The sequence below is a fragment of the Nerophis ophidion genome, linkage group LG04, assembly GCF_033978795.1.
Source record: "Nerophis ophidion isolate RoL-2023_Sa linkage group LG04, RoL_Noph_v1.0, whole genome shotgun sequence".
NCBI classification, from domain to species: domain Eukaryota; kingdom Metazoa; phylum Chordata; class Actinopteri; order Syngnathiformes; family Syngnathidae; genus Nerophis; species Nerophis ophidion.
Window position 1 is genome coordinate 66737390 of NC_084614.1, and position 15000 is coordinate 66752389.

The following is a 15000-nucleotide window of genomic DNA, read 5'->3' on the forward strand; positions in this document are numbered from 1 at the left end:
TTTGTATGTATATATGTTAGTAGGTATTTTAGATTGTATGTATGTATATTAATACGTATATGTTAGTAGGTATGTATGTATGTTAACATGTGTGTATGATTGTTAATATGTTTGTATGTATGTTAATATATATGTATGTTTGTTAATATGTATGTCGATATGTTTGCAAGTATTTATGTTAGTAGGTATGTTAGATTGTATGTATGTATGTTAGTGTGTATGTATGTTACTATGTATGTATGTTTGTTAATATGTATGTAGGTATGTTTGTATGTATATATGTTAGGTATTTTAGATTGTATGTATGTATGTTAACATGTGTGTATGATTGTTAATGTTTGTATGTATGTTAATATATATGTATGTTTGTTATATGTTATATGTATGTCGGTATGTTTGCAAGTATTTATGTTAGTAGGTATGTTAGATTGTATGTATGTATGTTAGTGTGTATGTATGTTACTATGTATGTATGTTTGTTAATATGTATGTTTGTATGTATATATATTAGTAGGTATGTTAGATTATATGTATGTATGTTAATATGTACATGTGTTAGTAGGTATGTATGTAGGTATGTTTGTATGTATATATGTTAGTAGGTACATTCGATTGTATGTATGAAAGTTAATATGTATATATGTTAGTAGGTGTGTATGTATGTATGTTTGTATGTACAGTATACAATTGTGTATGTATGCTATACATTCATATGTACATACATAATTTTTAAAAATTCAAATTAAAAAACAAAAATGTTTCTCAAAAATAAGTAAAAAATATTTTTTTCCCCAAAACATGACATGTATGTTCAAGTAGACCCCATCTATAGGTCATGTGTTTTTGAGACAATACAATGTATATTCACAAAGCTTTTGAAAATGTTATTAGTTTTTAAAAATCTGTCAAATATTACTTTGCCAAAATAAGACTTGTATAGTTGAAGCAATTAGACACCATCTACTGTATAAGGCATGTGTTTTTGATGTGATGTATTGAGATTTGCAAAGCTATTGAACATTGAAAGTTTTAAATATTTCTCCAAAATCAGTCAAATATTATTCTGCTAAAATTCGACCTTTAGTATAAACAACTGGTGACCATCCCTGCAGGTGAAGCTGGCTCGACACTGGGATGTACAATTATGAAGAGCCGAACAAATTGTTCGTAAAAAATACAAAAAAATATTTGTCATTTTTACCAAACACGGTCTAGCTAGTACTGTTAACCAATAAGATACCTTCTACTGTACGCCTGAAATTATTACAAACATCACATTGTATAATAACTCATTTACATATTGTTGGATTTTCTATTATGTTTTTACAGACGTTAGAAAGAAGTATTGTTTGTTCTTTAAACATGTTTCGGATTTTAGCGACTGAGCTGTTATTTCTGAACGTGCCAATCTCTTTCTAACTTTACCGAAGACTAGTTAACACTTTGAGGCAGCTGTTTAACATACATTTTAAGATGTGTATTTTAGAAAAAAATAAAGTGTAATGTTACTCGCAGATACACAAAAATTGTACTATAGTTTTTTTATGTACTTATATCTTAAAAGGTAAGTTATTCAATCAAAAAGAAAAGGTGTTTCCGCCCGGTTTCGAACCGGGGACCTTTCGCGTGTGAGGCGAACGTGATAACCACTACACTACGGAAACGCTTGCACGGGTTATCAATGTTTGAATACTTATATCACAATACATACGAAAAATGTTGTGTTATATGTACGTTAAAAGTAATTATTTTGTTTTAAATCAACGTGCTTTCCCGAAGTGTAACAAAATTAAATATTGACAGCCAATTGAGGTTAAAACGTTAAAACCGACTAAATAGATCGATTTGGATTTTCAATGTGTTTGAATTTCAATTGTTCATTGGGTTTTTTTTTCAAATTAAATGTTCTCTACTGTCTCCGTGTAGCCGAACGGAAGGATTACATATTTTCAAAACAAACATGAAAAAAAAAACACCACGAAAACCGCCTCAGTTTTTTCACACCTTGGATAACAGTTGGAATTAAATCACAATTTAAAAATGATCGTGCATTATTTTGAGGAAATTGACCATTTGCCATAGCAAAACACGATAGATTTTGTATGTAGCCGCACTGTTGAAAGACACAGCGCCGCCGCCTGGTCGAAAAGAGGTAAGTGCAACAATACACATACCGCAGAATAACATCTACATATGTACGCGCAATAAACTGCGATGAACTAAGCCTCCTCAGGGATGAGTTTTGTTCCGTATCATCAATACTCTGTTCTTACATTAATGCATTTTATACTGTCCCATTAACCCCATTCTATTTACATCTCATTATGCAACAAGATATTTTTTTTCTGCAGTGCATATCTGATGTCTATGTCTGAATGACAAGAAATCTTTGTCAAATAATCATACATCATGGTCCTAGTGATCATTCATAAGGTAAAATGACGTATGCATTTGTTAATACACAGGGCAGCACAGTGGGAAAAGAGGGTGGTGAGTCTGCCTCAGATAATGAACATCCTGGGTTCTAACCTGTGCTGGCCATGTTCTCCCCGTGACTGCCCTCCTGGTACTACAGCTTCCTCCCACCTCCAAATACATGCACCAAATTAGCCCTCGTGTGTGAATGTTGTCTCTCTATCCGTGTTAGCCCTGTGATGAGATTGTGACTTGTCCAGGGTATACGCCACCTTCCGTCTGAATGCAACTGAGATAAGCTCCCGTGACCCCAAAAAGGACAAGCAGTACAAAATGGATGATATACATGTACAACACTGCAATTATACATCTGGCAAAGCCGACCTTCACAAGTTAAAGAACCACAGAAAAATTACTGAAAAGTTGTTTTTTTTTATTTGTCAAAAAAGCTCCTTTACAATGCTAAGATTTCCAACCTGTAAAAGGCAGCCGACATGTAAAATACCCTTACAATAACATTAGAATCAAAACAGGTACCAAAAAAGTACAGTAAAATAACACTTCCTTTCAATGGAAATGCTGGAGGGGAAGAAAAAAAAAATAACAAAAAAAACACCGAATGGGAAAATGAAACCTACAAATGAAAGCATAAAATAAAACATGAAAAAAAAGTTACATTTCAGATGTTTTCTGTACAAATGGTCTTCTGTCTTAAAAGAGGTTGTGTTGGGACCCAGGGTGCTTAGTCCATCAGGCCGCCTGTTCCACTGGATCCTACATGTTAAATAAATCATGTTACTTTGTCACATAAATAGTTTTAAAAATAGCCATACAAGTACACGCTTATACCTCACACCATCAGTACGGCTTGTAGGTGCTCTGGTGGCCCCTTCTTGGAGCTTTACCATAGCTGGCACTGCCCTGGCCTGCAAACACCGATCAATTAGTTATACTTCAGTATTATGTAAACTGTCAAACATATTGTACATGAATGGAACATCTTCAAAACTTTTAGAGAATATGCTTTAATATTTGTAGATCTTAAAAAAAAAATGCATAAGCACTTAAAAACAAATACGTTTTTAGTAAGCAATGAGTTATTGCGTGACAAAACAATCTTGGGATGTAGCATGTTTATGCATACAAAAATATTTTATTAAATCTAATTAAAACCAAATATGTTGAGACTTACTGTAGTCATAACCAGGGCCGTATCCATAGTAACCAGAGGGGTAGTCATAGGCGCCGCTGTAGCCACTGTATCCTCCATAGCCATAGCTTTGGCCACCATAGCCTTGGTTGCTGTAGTAGCCTCCTCCATAGCCTTGGTTCCAGCTCTGGGCCTGACCTACAGACAGAAAGAAACAGTTTACAATGTCATCTGTTTAATATTTAAGGTTTGTTTCCCAAAAAAACCTCACCTCCACGGCCCCTGCCTCCTCGTCCCCCAAAGCTGCCACCGCCACGTCCGCCATACTGCTGCTGCTGTTGCTGCTGCTGGTACACTTCCTTTGGCTGAGCGATCTTCAGCTCACACTGTGCAGGAAAGTAACACCAGGTCAAACATCTGATGTTAGCTCCCACATCAAAATTCAAATGCAAGCGCTTACCCTTCCGCCCTCGATGTTGTGGTACTTCTTCTCCAAGCACTTCTTCACACTGGCCTCATCTTTGTACGTGATGAAGATGAATCCCCTCCTCTTCTTAGTCTTGGGGTCAAGGGGAAGCTCAATTGTTTCGATCTAAAAAAAAAAAAAAGAGGAATACGTGGTTAAACGTTTCTATATGGTCTGAACTTCACTGGTTGCTATCAACAAACCTCTCCAAAAGTGGTAAAGTATTCCCTGACGCTCTCTTCGGCAGCCTCAGGGTTCAAGCCGCCGACAAAGATTTTCTTGACGGCCTCCTTCTTCATAGCCAATGCCCTCTTAGGGTCAATCTGGCGGCCGTCGAGTCTGTGCTGTCCCTGCTCCAGCACCTGTGGACCGCACACAGTCAGTATGACATAACGGGGTATTGTAACGGAGTATTGTAACGGGGTGGTGTAATACCTTGTCCACACTGGCAGAGTCTTTGAAGAGAACAAAACCAAAGCCTCGGGAGCGTCCGCTGGCCGAGTCGATTTTAATGGTGCAGTCCGACACCTCGCCAAACTTGCTGAAATAGTCCTTGAGGTCTTTTTTGTTCGTCTCCCAGCTCAGGCCACCCACAAACATTTTGCTGCAAGTTCAACACACAGAAACAGAAACACTTCCTGTTATCGTTTGTGTCTAAAAGACAATCTCGTCACACTTTATGTAAAGCAGAAGCACTACAAGAGGCACAGCATCTTGAAGAAAAATATTTTAGCTGTAAGACCATTACATATTAAAGCTGGTGCCTATTTTTTGTTTAAATACCTTCTGAGTTGATGACAAGAATCCAAGATAGAAAAAAAAGAAAATATATAAAAGTTAAGTACCAATGATTGTCACACACACACACAAAGGTTTGGTGAAATGTATCCTCTGCATTTGACCCATTCCCTTGATCACCCCCTGGGAAGTGAGGGGAGCAGTGGGCAGCAGCAATTATGGTGATTTAAACCCCAATTCCAACCCTTGCTGCTGAGTGCCAAGCAGGGAGGTAATGGGTCCCATTTTTTTTTTAAGTCTTTGGAATGACTCGGCCTGGGTTTGAACTCACAACCTACGGATTCTAAGGACGGACACTCTAACCACTAGGCCACTGAGTAGGTATGTTAACTTATCTAATGTACTATTCTATTAATCCATTAGATTATTATATCTGCCTTCAATATGGAGCTTCTTTGCTCATTTTCAGACATGTTATTTTTTCTTTTTGTATACTGATAGTGTTTTTTGCAGATGAAGATAGTGAAGATGCTTAGTTATTTGTATATCGTTGGTTATGTTTGAAATATATTTGTATAATATTGTAAAAGTGCAAAGATATTATGTTGAGTTATATGGGAACTATTTAAAAAATTAAAGTTATTGATTAAAAAAATGTTCATACTGAATTTCATGACTCTATTAGCTTTTTAAAAAAAAATTTTTTTTTATAATTTGCAGTTAGGATAGTTAAATTTCACAAAAAAATTGTCTATTTTATCCGCAATTATCTTCATTTATGTATTTACAAACATTCAAGTCATACCTTCAAAAACACATTCCATATATTTTTTTTTTTACCACAGCAGTAGTGATGATTCACAATTACTATTTTGTATTAAGTTGTATGTACCCCACAATTAATTATAAAGCCAAACAGCTAGAAATATGTTTATGCATAGTTTGTAATTTATTTATAATTTGACAATATAAGTAGCTATAAATATCTGATGTGTGAATGGTAGAAACTAGGGAAGTTGGTTTCACGTTGCGCTTCTTTCAATTCTCTAGAGGTTTGGAAGACAAGCAAAGTGACGCCTTGATGGCGCATGGGACAACTCACCCAGCATCCTCCTCTCCTTTGCTGGCATCAATCTTGCCTCCGTCACCACCGCCACTCTCGTCCTCTGCCATCAGCTCGGTTCCGGCTCCATTCTGGTCGTCTTCGTTGCCGTTCTGCTCCGATGTCTCCATCAGTAGATTGTCAGTGTCGGACATTTTGGAGAGTGAACTGTTCACAAGCTGTAAATAGAAGAATTTAAGTCTCATCTTAAAACTCATCTGTATACTCTAGCCTTTAAATAAATCCCCAATTTAGACCAGTTAATCGGTTGTCTCATTTCTGCTCTGCCCCACAGATTAGGTGACCACAGATGACGCGCTAGCCCTAAATCACTAGTGTCTCAAAGGGCTGCACAAGCCACAACAACATCCTCTGATCAGATCCCACATTGAGACACTTGTGATTTAGGGCTATATAAATAAATTTTGATTGTGAATTTTGTCTGTCTATATGTGTTGGCGACTTGTCCAGGGTGCACCCCGCCTTCCGCCCGACTGCTGCTGAGATAGGCACCAGCGCCCCCCCGCGACCGAAAATGGAATAAGCGGTAGAAAAAAGATGATGATTGAAATATAGGCAATAGTAGAGCTACAATGCAATGTGTTTCGTCTAAATCAGGGGTGTCAAACGTAAGGCCCGCGGGATGAGTTTGCTAAGAATAAAAATAAGCCCAAATTTTTGAATGAAAGAAACTGCTGTTCTAAATGTGTCCACTAGATGTCAAAATAGCAATTCTTTGTATCTTTGTAGATGATGCTACATATGTTAAAAAAAACAACAACAACAAAACACATGTTATAGGCTCCAGCACTCCCCCGCGACCCCGAAAGGGATACACGTTAGGAAATGGATGGATGAATGGATGTTTGTACATCAGTTGAGGAAAACAAGCAAACTACATAAATGACATTGTGTAATTAGATTTCTTTTTTTTTTTTTTTAATCTTGATAGCTGGGAAATTAACACCAATGAGTTGACTGATGATTAGTATCACCTAATTTATTCGGAAAGTACAAATAACAACAAAGATAGAAAACTATTAACCGCAACATGCAAGTGTAAAAAAAACTCCAACATTATAATTTGTACATTTTCAAAATTGTGCTTGTTTTATTTTTAAACAAAGAAAACAATCTGAAGTTTTTTTATTTTCAAGTTATCGTTGGGGCGGTATAGCGGCCTTGCCAGCAACTTGAGGGTTGCAGGTTCGATCCCCGCTTCCACCATCCTAGTCACTGCCGTTGTGTCCTTGGGCAAGACACTTTACCCACCTGCTCCCAGTGCCACCCACACTGGTTTTAAATGTAACTTAAACATTGGGTTTCACAATGTAAAGTGCTTTGAGTCTAGGGCTGGGCGATATATCAATATATACGATATATCGCGGGTTTGTCTCTGTGCGATATACAAAATGACTATATTGTAATATTTGAGTATACGTTCTTACGCAGGACTTTTAGCTGCGGGCATACACTTCAGGCTCTCCTCGCTCTTTCCTGTGTCTCCTCACAGACAAGCAGGCGCACATTCGTCACAAACTGTCACGTCACATACACGCCCTCGCAGGGCAGGGAGCTAGCTGCGTGGCTAACGTTAGCTGCTAACATAGGCGTACGAGAGAAAGATGCTGCGGATCTGGTAACGAAGGAAGACTTAATACCCAATAAAAACAGCAGGGTTTCCATAGTCTGGCGGTGGTTCGGCTTCAAGTGGGAATATGTCGAACAGACAACCGTAATTTCTAAAGTGTGTGGGGGGAAAGCGTTGCTATAAAAAGTAGCATTACTGCTAATACGTAGCATCGTTTGTAAAGTCACTCGCATGAAGAGAATTACACAACCTTAGTAACATACCACACAGTGAAGGATGAATACTATATGATTTCCTATTATGCAGCTCATTTTTATTTGACACTTAAAATGTCTCTGACAGTCTTGCAATTTATGACTTGAATGTTTGCGCCATTGCTTAATAACTAATTAATATACTTTTGGTCAATTGACTTAGTTGTGATTTCCCTCTCTGCATGAAAGTTTAAAAGTAGCATGTATTAATGCAGTATGAAGAATGTTTTAATGTAGACACATAAAATCATCATACTGCTGTGATTATATGCATCCAGTGTTCATTCAAGGCCAAGGCAAAATATCGTAATATATATCGTATGTCGCAATATGGCCTAAAAATATTGCAATATTAAAAAAAGGCAATATCGCCCAGCCCTATTTGAGTCACTTGAGAAAAGCGCTATCCATCCATCCATTTTCTACCGCTAATTCCCTTTTGGTGTAGTGGGGGGTGCTGGCGCCTATCTCAGCTGCAATCAGGCGGATAACACCCTGGACAAGTCGCCACCTCATCGCAAAGCGCTGTATAAATATAATTCACTTCACACTTCATCGTGCCGTGATTTTACCAGTCCGGCCCACATGGGAGTAGATTTTTCTCCACGGACAAAGCTATGAACTACGGGAGACCGGGCTTTCAGCTCCGCTGCTCCCAGTCTGTGGAGCGCACTCCCTGACCACCTGAGGGCACCTCAGACTGTGGATGCTTTAAAAAAAAAAAAAGGCTTAAAAACCCATCTTTTAAAAAAAAGCCTTTTTATAGACATGCATGCTGTTTCTATCTATTGGACTGTTTCTAGTTTTATAATTTATTTACCGTATTTCCTTGAATTGCCGCAGGGCATATAGTATGCGCCTGTCTTGAATTACTGCCGGGTCAAACTCGCTTCCCAAAATAATTAGCGCATGCTTAGTATTACCACCTGGTCAAACTCGTGACGTCACGAGTGACACTTCCCCTGTCATCATTTTCAAAATGGAGGAGGCTGATTTCAATACTGGTAATTTTAAACAGCATAAAGGGAAGAAGACTAAGAGCTATTCAGTAGGATTTAAGGTCAAAGCTTACATCATACTCAAATTTTTACTGCATACCTTTGGTAAGCGCGGAGTGAGAAGAAGTTTTAAAATAATTAGTGCATGCTTAGTTTTACCGCATGCCTTTGGTAAGCGCAGGAGTGAGAAGAGGTTTTAAATTAGCGCCCCGGTGGCAATTCAAAGATATACGGTATTTTTATTATCTTTTTATTATTATTACTATTTGTTTTACACTGTGGCACTTTGAGGTTGTTTGCTAAACGTATAGTGCTTTTTTACAAAAAAAAATATTATTATTATTATAATAAACCCGATCAACTTTCCTCGACATACTTGGACAATTATTTTCGCTTGTTTACACTAGGTGGTGTTCAATAAGTAGAAGGATTAGTTTCTCATTCCATGTTGGCGAACAATAGGTGGCTAGCGAGATGCTAACAAACTAAGCTAACGTTCAAGAGAACCGCGCTTTGCTGGGGTTGGGGGAGAAAAACGACCAGGCCCGGCTCGCAGTCGCATGACTAACAGTTTTTTACCCCCGTAGAGTTACACGAGAAACAACGCAACACAACCCAATGAGATGTTAAATGGGGGCAACGTGCGGCATTTTGAATGAAAAAGCTACTAACTATGGGAGACCGGGCTTTCTGCTCCGCTGCTCCCAGTCTGTGGAACGCTCTCCCTGACCACCTGAGGGCACCTCAGACCGTGGATGCTTTTAAAAAAAGGCTTAAAAACCCATCTTTATAAAAAAAAAGCATTTTAATAGACATGCATGCTGTTTCTAGTTATTGGGCTGTTTCTAGTTTTATAATATATTTATTTTTATTATCTTTTGATTATTGTTACTATTTGTTTTACACTGTGGCACTTTGAGGTTGTTTGCTCAACGTAAAATGCTTCTTTTTTTTTTTACAAATAAAATCAATTATTATTATTTTAGAGCCGATCAACTTTCCTCGACATACTCGGACCATTATTTTCGCTTGTTTACACCAGGAGGTGTTCAATAAGAAGAAGGATTAGTTTCTCATACCATGTTGGCGAACAATAAATGGCTAGCGAGATGCTAACAAGCTAAGCTAACGTTCAAGAGAACCGCGCTTTGCTGGGGTTGGGGAGGGGGGGCGACGACCAGGCCCGGTTCGCAGTCGCATAACTAACATGTTTTTTTTCCGTTAGTTACACGAAAAACAACGCAACAAAATGTTAAAAGGAGGCAACGTGCGACATTTTGACTGAAAATATCCACCATCCATTCATTCGCCACACATATCTGGCGTCTCGACGTAAAGCTAAGCTAACTTGCTAGCATACAGATAGCGTCCATTTAACGCTCCAAAAAAAAGGTCTTCCCGCACGACGAAGCTACCGTCGAATGTAACGCTCGCATGTGCAGGATATTATAAACGCCATAGATATCGCATTTAAATTCCCTACTAACCCTAAAAAACCGTCCTACCTTGAGACGAGGGGAGAAAAAAGGAGGGAGACGCCGATCCTCAGCTTCAAAATGGACACTCCGAATTCGCCGCTAACTCGTGGCAACTTATATACCACCGGATGTGACCCGGCGCCGGGGCACGTCTCAGCAACGACGCAGCCGATTGGACACAGACGTCAGGGGAGGAAATAAAGACGTCCGGCTATTGGCTGGAACGAGTCGTGACAAAATAAAGTTGGCTAACTCCTTCCGGTACGTGTAGCATGTCCCTTCAATGAGATGCTAACACATGTTACATTTGTTTGGTAATAAAATATAATTATTTGTGCTGTGTTAATGAGAAGAGTAATTCATAACAATCGCTGACGATTATGTTGGATTGTTCAGGAGTAATAAGGGGATTACATTAATACGGTTAATATGCGTATTAATTTATTACAATGTGTAATACTCTTTGTTGCTTGGTTTGACCTGATCTACGAAACACGGGCCTTTAAGTAGTTAGGAATAATCATCCTGTATAATAAAAATATTTTGAAGTACAGCAATAATCAATCAATCATCCATCCATCCATTTCTACCGCTTATTCCCTTTGGGGTGACGGGGGGCTCTGGTGCTTATCTCAGCTACAATCGGGTGGAAGGCGGCGTACACCCTGGACAATTCTCCTCCTAATAATCATCCTGTATAATAATAATCCTTTGAAGTACAGCAATAATCAATCAATCTTCCATCCATCCATATCCTACCGTTTATTCCCTTTGGGGTCGCGAGGGGCGCTGGTGCCTATCTCAGCTACAATCGCCACCTAATAATCATTCTCTATAATAATAATCCTTTGAAGTACAGCAATAATCAATCAATCAATAAATCATCCATCCATTTTCTACCGCTTATTCCCTTTGGGGTCGCAGGGAGCGCTGGTGCCTATCTCAGCTATAATCGGTTGGAAGGCGGAGTACACCCTGGACAATTCGCCACCTAATAATCATCCTGTATAATAATAATCCTTTGAAGTACAGCAATAATCAATCAAACAATCAATCATCCATCCATTTTCTACCGCTTATTCCCTTTGGGGTCGCAGGGAGCGCTGGTTCCTATCTCAGCTACAATCGGATGGAAGGCGGAGTACACCCTGGACAATTCGCCACCTAATAATCATCCTGTATAATAATAATCCTTTGAAGTACAGCAATAATCAATCAAACAATCAATCATCCAGCCATCCTTTTTTTAATGCGTATTGCCGTTGGGGTCGTGGGGGGCGCTGGTGCCTATCTCAGCTACAATCCCCACCTAATAATCATTCTGTATAATAATATTCCTTTGAAGTACAGCAATAATCAATCAATCAATCAATCATCCATCCATTTCCTACCGCTTATTCCCTTTGGGGTCACTGGTGCCTATCTCAGCTACAATCGGGTGGAAGGCGGGGTACAATCTGGACAAGTCGCCATCTCATCGCAGGGCTAACACAGATAGACAGACAACAGTCACACTCACATTCACACACTAGGGCCAATTTAGTGTTGCCAATCAACCTATCCCCAGGTGCATGTCTTTGGAAGTGGGGGGAAGCCGGAGTACCCGGAGGGGACCCACGCATTCACGGGAAGGACATGCAAACTCCACACAGATCCCGAGCCCGGGTTTGAACCCTGACTACTCAGGATCATCGTATTTTGAGGCAGACGCACTAAACCCTCGGCCAACATGAAGCCCCAATCAATCAATCAATTAATGTTTATTTATATAGCCCTAAATCACAAGTGTCTCAAAGGGCTGCATAAGCCACAACGACATCCTCGGTTCAGAGTCCACTTAAGGGCAAGGAAAAACTCACAACCCAGTGGGATGTCAATGTGAATGACTATGTGAAACCTTGAAGAGAGGACTGCAGATGTGGGTGACCCCCCCTTTATAAGGGAGACCGGATGCAATGGACGTCGAGTGGGTCTAACATAATAGTGAGAGTCCAGTCCATGGTGGGGCCAGCAGGAGACCATCCCAAGCGGAGACGGGTCAGCAACGCAGAGATGTCCCCAACCGATGCACAGGCGAGCGGTCCACCCCCGGGTCCTGACTCTGGACAGCCAGCACCTCATCCATGACCACCGGACCTGTTCCCCCCCCTTCCACAGGGGAGAGGGGGGCAGAGCAGAAAAGAAAAGATAAGGCAGATCAATTGGTCTAAAAAGGGGCTCTATTTAAAGCAGGGGTGTCAAACTCAAATACAGAGTGGGCCAAAATTTTAAACACAACAAAGCCGCGGGCCAAGGTTGAACAAATAAACCTTTTTGATAGGGACCCAAACAAGTTTTGCATTAAATATTGAACAAGCAAGGCTTATATAACTTTAGTGACATGCAAAATCCAGTTTCAAATAATAATAATAATAATTAAAAAAATATCAATGGCATATCAAATACAATTTAAATATAAATGTTATGCCTTTTTTTCTATTTGCAATCTTCTGAGGAAAATATAAATTATTTTCCACAGCCTAATAATAAACTTGAAAATAAAAAAACAATAATGAATGAACCAAACATTCAAGCCTTGAAGTAGCAAGAGAAAATGCATGAATAAAACATTAATTATTGGTCAGTTTGCTGGAAGTTTCCCGGAAGAGTTAGTGCTGCAACGGATTCTGGGTATTTGTTCTGTAGTGTTACGGTGCGGATGTTCACCCGAAATGTATTTGTCATTCTAGTTTGGTGTGGGTTCACAGTGTGGCGCATATTTGTAACAGTGCTAAAGTTGTTTATACGGCCACCCTCAGTGTGACCTGTGTGGCTGTTGACCAAGTATGCCTTGCATTCACTTGTGCGTGTGTGTAAAAGCCACAAATATTATGTGACACGCTGTTAGTATGGAGGTAAAGCGGACGTGATGACAGGTTGTAGAGAACGCTAAAGGCACTGCCTTAAATGCACGCCCCCAATATAGTTGTCCAGGTGGAAATCGGTAGAAATTCGGGAGAATGGTTGCCCTGGGAGATTTTCGGGAGGGGCACTGAACTCCGGGAGTCTACCGGGAAAATTAGAAGGGTTGGCAAGTATGAGTATTAGCGGTGAATGTGGTGTTACAGCGGCACTGACGCTGTATAACACCGGCGGGCCAGCTCTAATGCTAAATTGATATTGCCTCAAGGGCCAAATTAAATTACACGGCGGGCCAGATTTGGCCCGTGGGCCAGAATTTGACACCCATGATTTAAAGGCTAGGGTATACAAATGAGTTTTAAGATGAGACTTAAATGCTTCCACTGAGGTAGCATCTCCAACTGTTACCGGAAGGGCATTCAATTGTACTGGAGCCCGAATAGAAAACGCTCTACAGACCGCAGGAATACTGATAAAACATGATTGATGAATGACACATAATATAGCACATGTTCAGTGAACCATACAGTAAATCAACTATTCATGTGAACTTATAATTAATAATTGATCATTTATTTCATCCATTGTTGAGTAAAATACTGAAAAAGTAAGTGAACAATTGTGTTGGAAATTATTTCCAGACAGGTTTAAAGTTCTATCCGTGTTTTTCGATTGAATTGTCAGAGGCCAGGACTTCCTTGAAAGATTTGACAGAGTTTATTCTGGAACGGTCACAGGCAAAGGCAGCTTTGGTCTCAATCAGCGAGCAATGATCACATGATCATTGCCTCCGATCAATAATTCTGTCTTCCTATAGTCAATGCAAAACAAAGTCTATTTGGGCCAAACAACTTCATGGTCGCACAAAGGTGGGGGCGACTCCAAGGGATCATAGTCCAGGTGACTTTGGCACAATAAGGCCATCAGTAAATTAATTACCGTGGAGCCCGACTTAAACAAGTTGGAAAAAACTTATTCGGGTGTTACCATTTAGTGGTCAATTGTACGGAATATGTACTGAACTGTGCAATCTAATAATAAAAGTTTCAATCAATCAATCATGGTGGTGCCTTTTGGGAGCCATCCGTTAAGACGTACGTCAGAACTATAGGACGTATAGTTTTAAGTTCACAGTCCACAGAGTCAACATTGTAACAGTATTATTAGGAACAGCATAACAGTTTCATGGTGTTTTCACAATGAGGCCTTTCTCAGAGTCAGGATGACATGAATTTATGTTCCCGAAAGACCAATGGTTGAAGCTGATTGAAACTTTTATTAGTAGATTGCACAGTACAGTACATATTCCATCCAATTAATCACTAAAGGGTAACACCTGAATAAGTTTTTCAACTTGCTCACGTCAGGGTCCACATTAATCAATTCATAGTAAAGCTGAAGAACGGAGTGTATTTAAATTATTTGCTACAAAATTCTTCACAGGAAAGTGGTGCAATTGACCAAGCTCTTTTTCCTACTCTTTTTTTTTTCTGGACAAGTTGGAATGTGAAACTGTAAACATTTGATGTAGACATGTTTGAAACATGTTATTTTCTTTCATCATTCATTTGTGTTGAGCATTTTCCTCTTTTCTTTCAGGATGTCCAAAATAAATACTTACAGTAGAATTCTACATACTGTTTAGAACAGTGGTTGTCACTTTTTTCCCCAAGTACCACTCTAATGACCAACATTAAAATACAGTAGCAAAGTAGGCCTAAGAACTCATTAAAAACAAGGTAGCAGCTTTAACAAGTATGTATATTTTTGGCCACTGTAACATTACACGCAGTTTGAACAGAAACAGTTCTTTGGAGTACCACTAGACAAAGCCCACACGCCAGTTTGAGAATCTCTGCTTACATGAAATAATAATTTCTAAAGGTTTCACTTGCCTGGCATTGAAA

The 15000-nt window shown here is 39.3% G+C and overlaps 1 protein-coding gene and 1 non-coding gene across 3 annotated transcripts; both read right to left on the reverse strand.

Moving 5' to 3' along the window:
- Positions 1 to 1591: 1591 nt before the first annotated feature.
- Positions 1592 to 1664, reverse strand: trnav-cac (transfer RNA valine (anticodon CAC)). The gene has a single exon. It is a non-coding gene; the product is annotated as a tRNA-Val (tRNA).
- Positions 1665 to 2827: 1163 nt separating this feature from the next.
- Positions 2828 to 10380, reverse strand: LOC133551772 (heterogeneous nuclear ribonucleoprotein A/B-like). 2 transcript variants are annotated; one of them, XM_061898837.1, is made up of 9 exons: positions 10220 to 10380; positions 5872 to 6050; positions 4467 to 4644; positions 4235 to 4393; positions 4026 to 4157; positions 3837 to 3951; positions 3608 to 3763; positions 3265 to 3341; positions 2828 to 3189 (listed from the first exon to the last, which is right to left on the reverse strand). In XM_061898837.1, the coding sequence occupies exons 2-8, from the start codon at positions 6024 to 6026 to the stop codon at positions 3274 to 3276; spliced, it is 963 nt and encodes a 320-aa protein (XP_061754821.1). In that variant the 5' UTR covers positions 6027 to 6050; positions 10220 to 10380; the 3' UTR covers positions 2828 to 3189; positions 3265 to 3273. The 2 variants fall into 2 exon arrangements, with proteins under 2 accessions (XP_061754821.1, XP_061754823.1); XM_061898839.1 differs by having other exon boundaries at positions 4467 to 4635; positions 10220 to 10379.
- Positions 10381 to 15000: the final 4620 nt, after the last annotated feature.

Coding starts and splice junctions, on each gene's coding strand:
- LOC133551772 (XM_061898837.1), bottom strand. CDS start 6,026: ATGTCCGACACTGACAATCTACTGATGGAGACATCGGAGCAGAACGGC. Junction 4,394..4,466: donor ACTCTGCCAGTGTGGACAAG/GTATTACACCAC, acceptor TGCGGTCCACAG/GTGCTGGAGCAGGGACAGCA. Junction 3,764..3,836: donor AGGAGGCAGGGGCCGTGGAG/GTGAGGTTTTTT, acceptor TTCTGTCTGTAG/GTCAGGCCCAGAGCTGGAAC.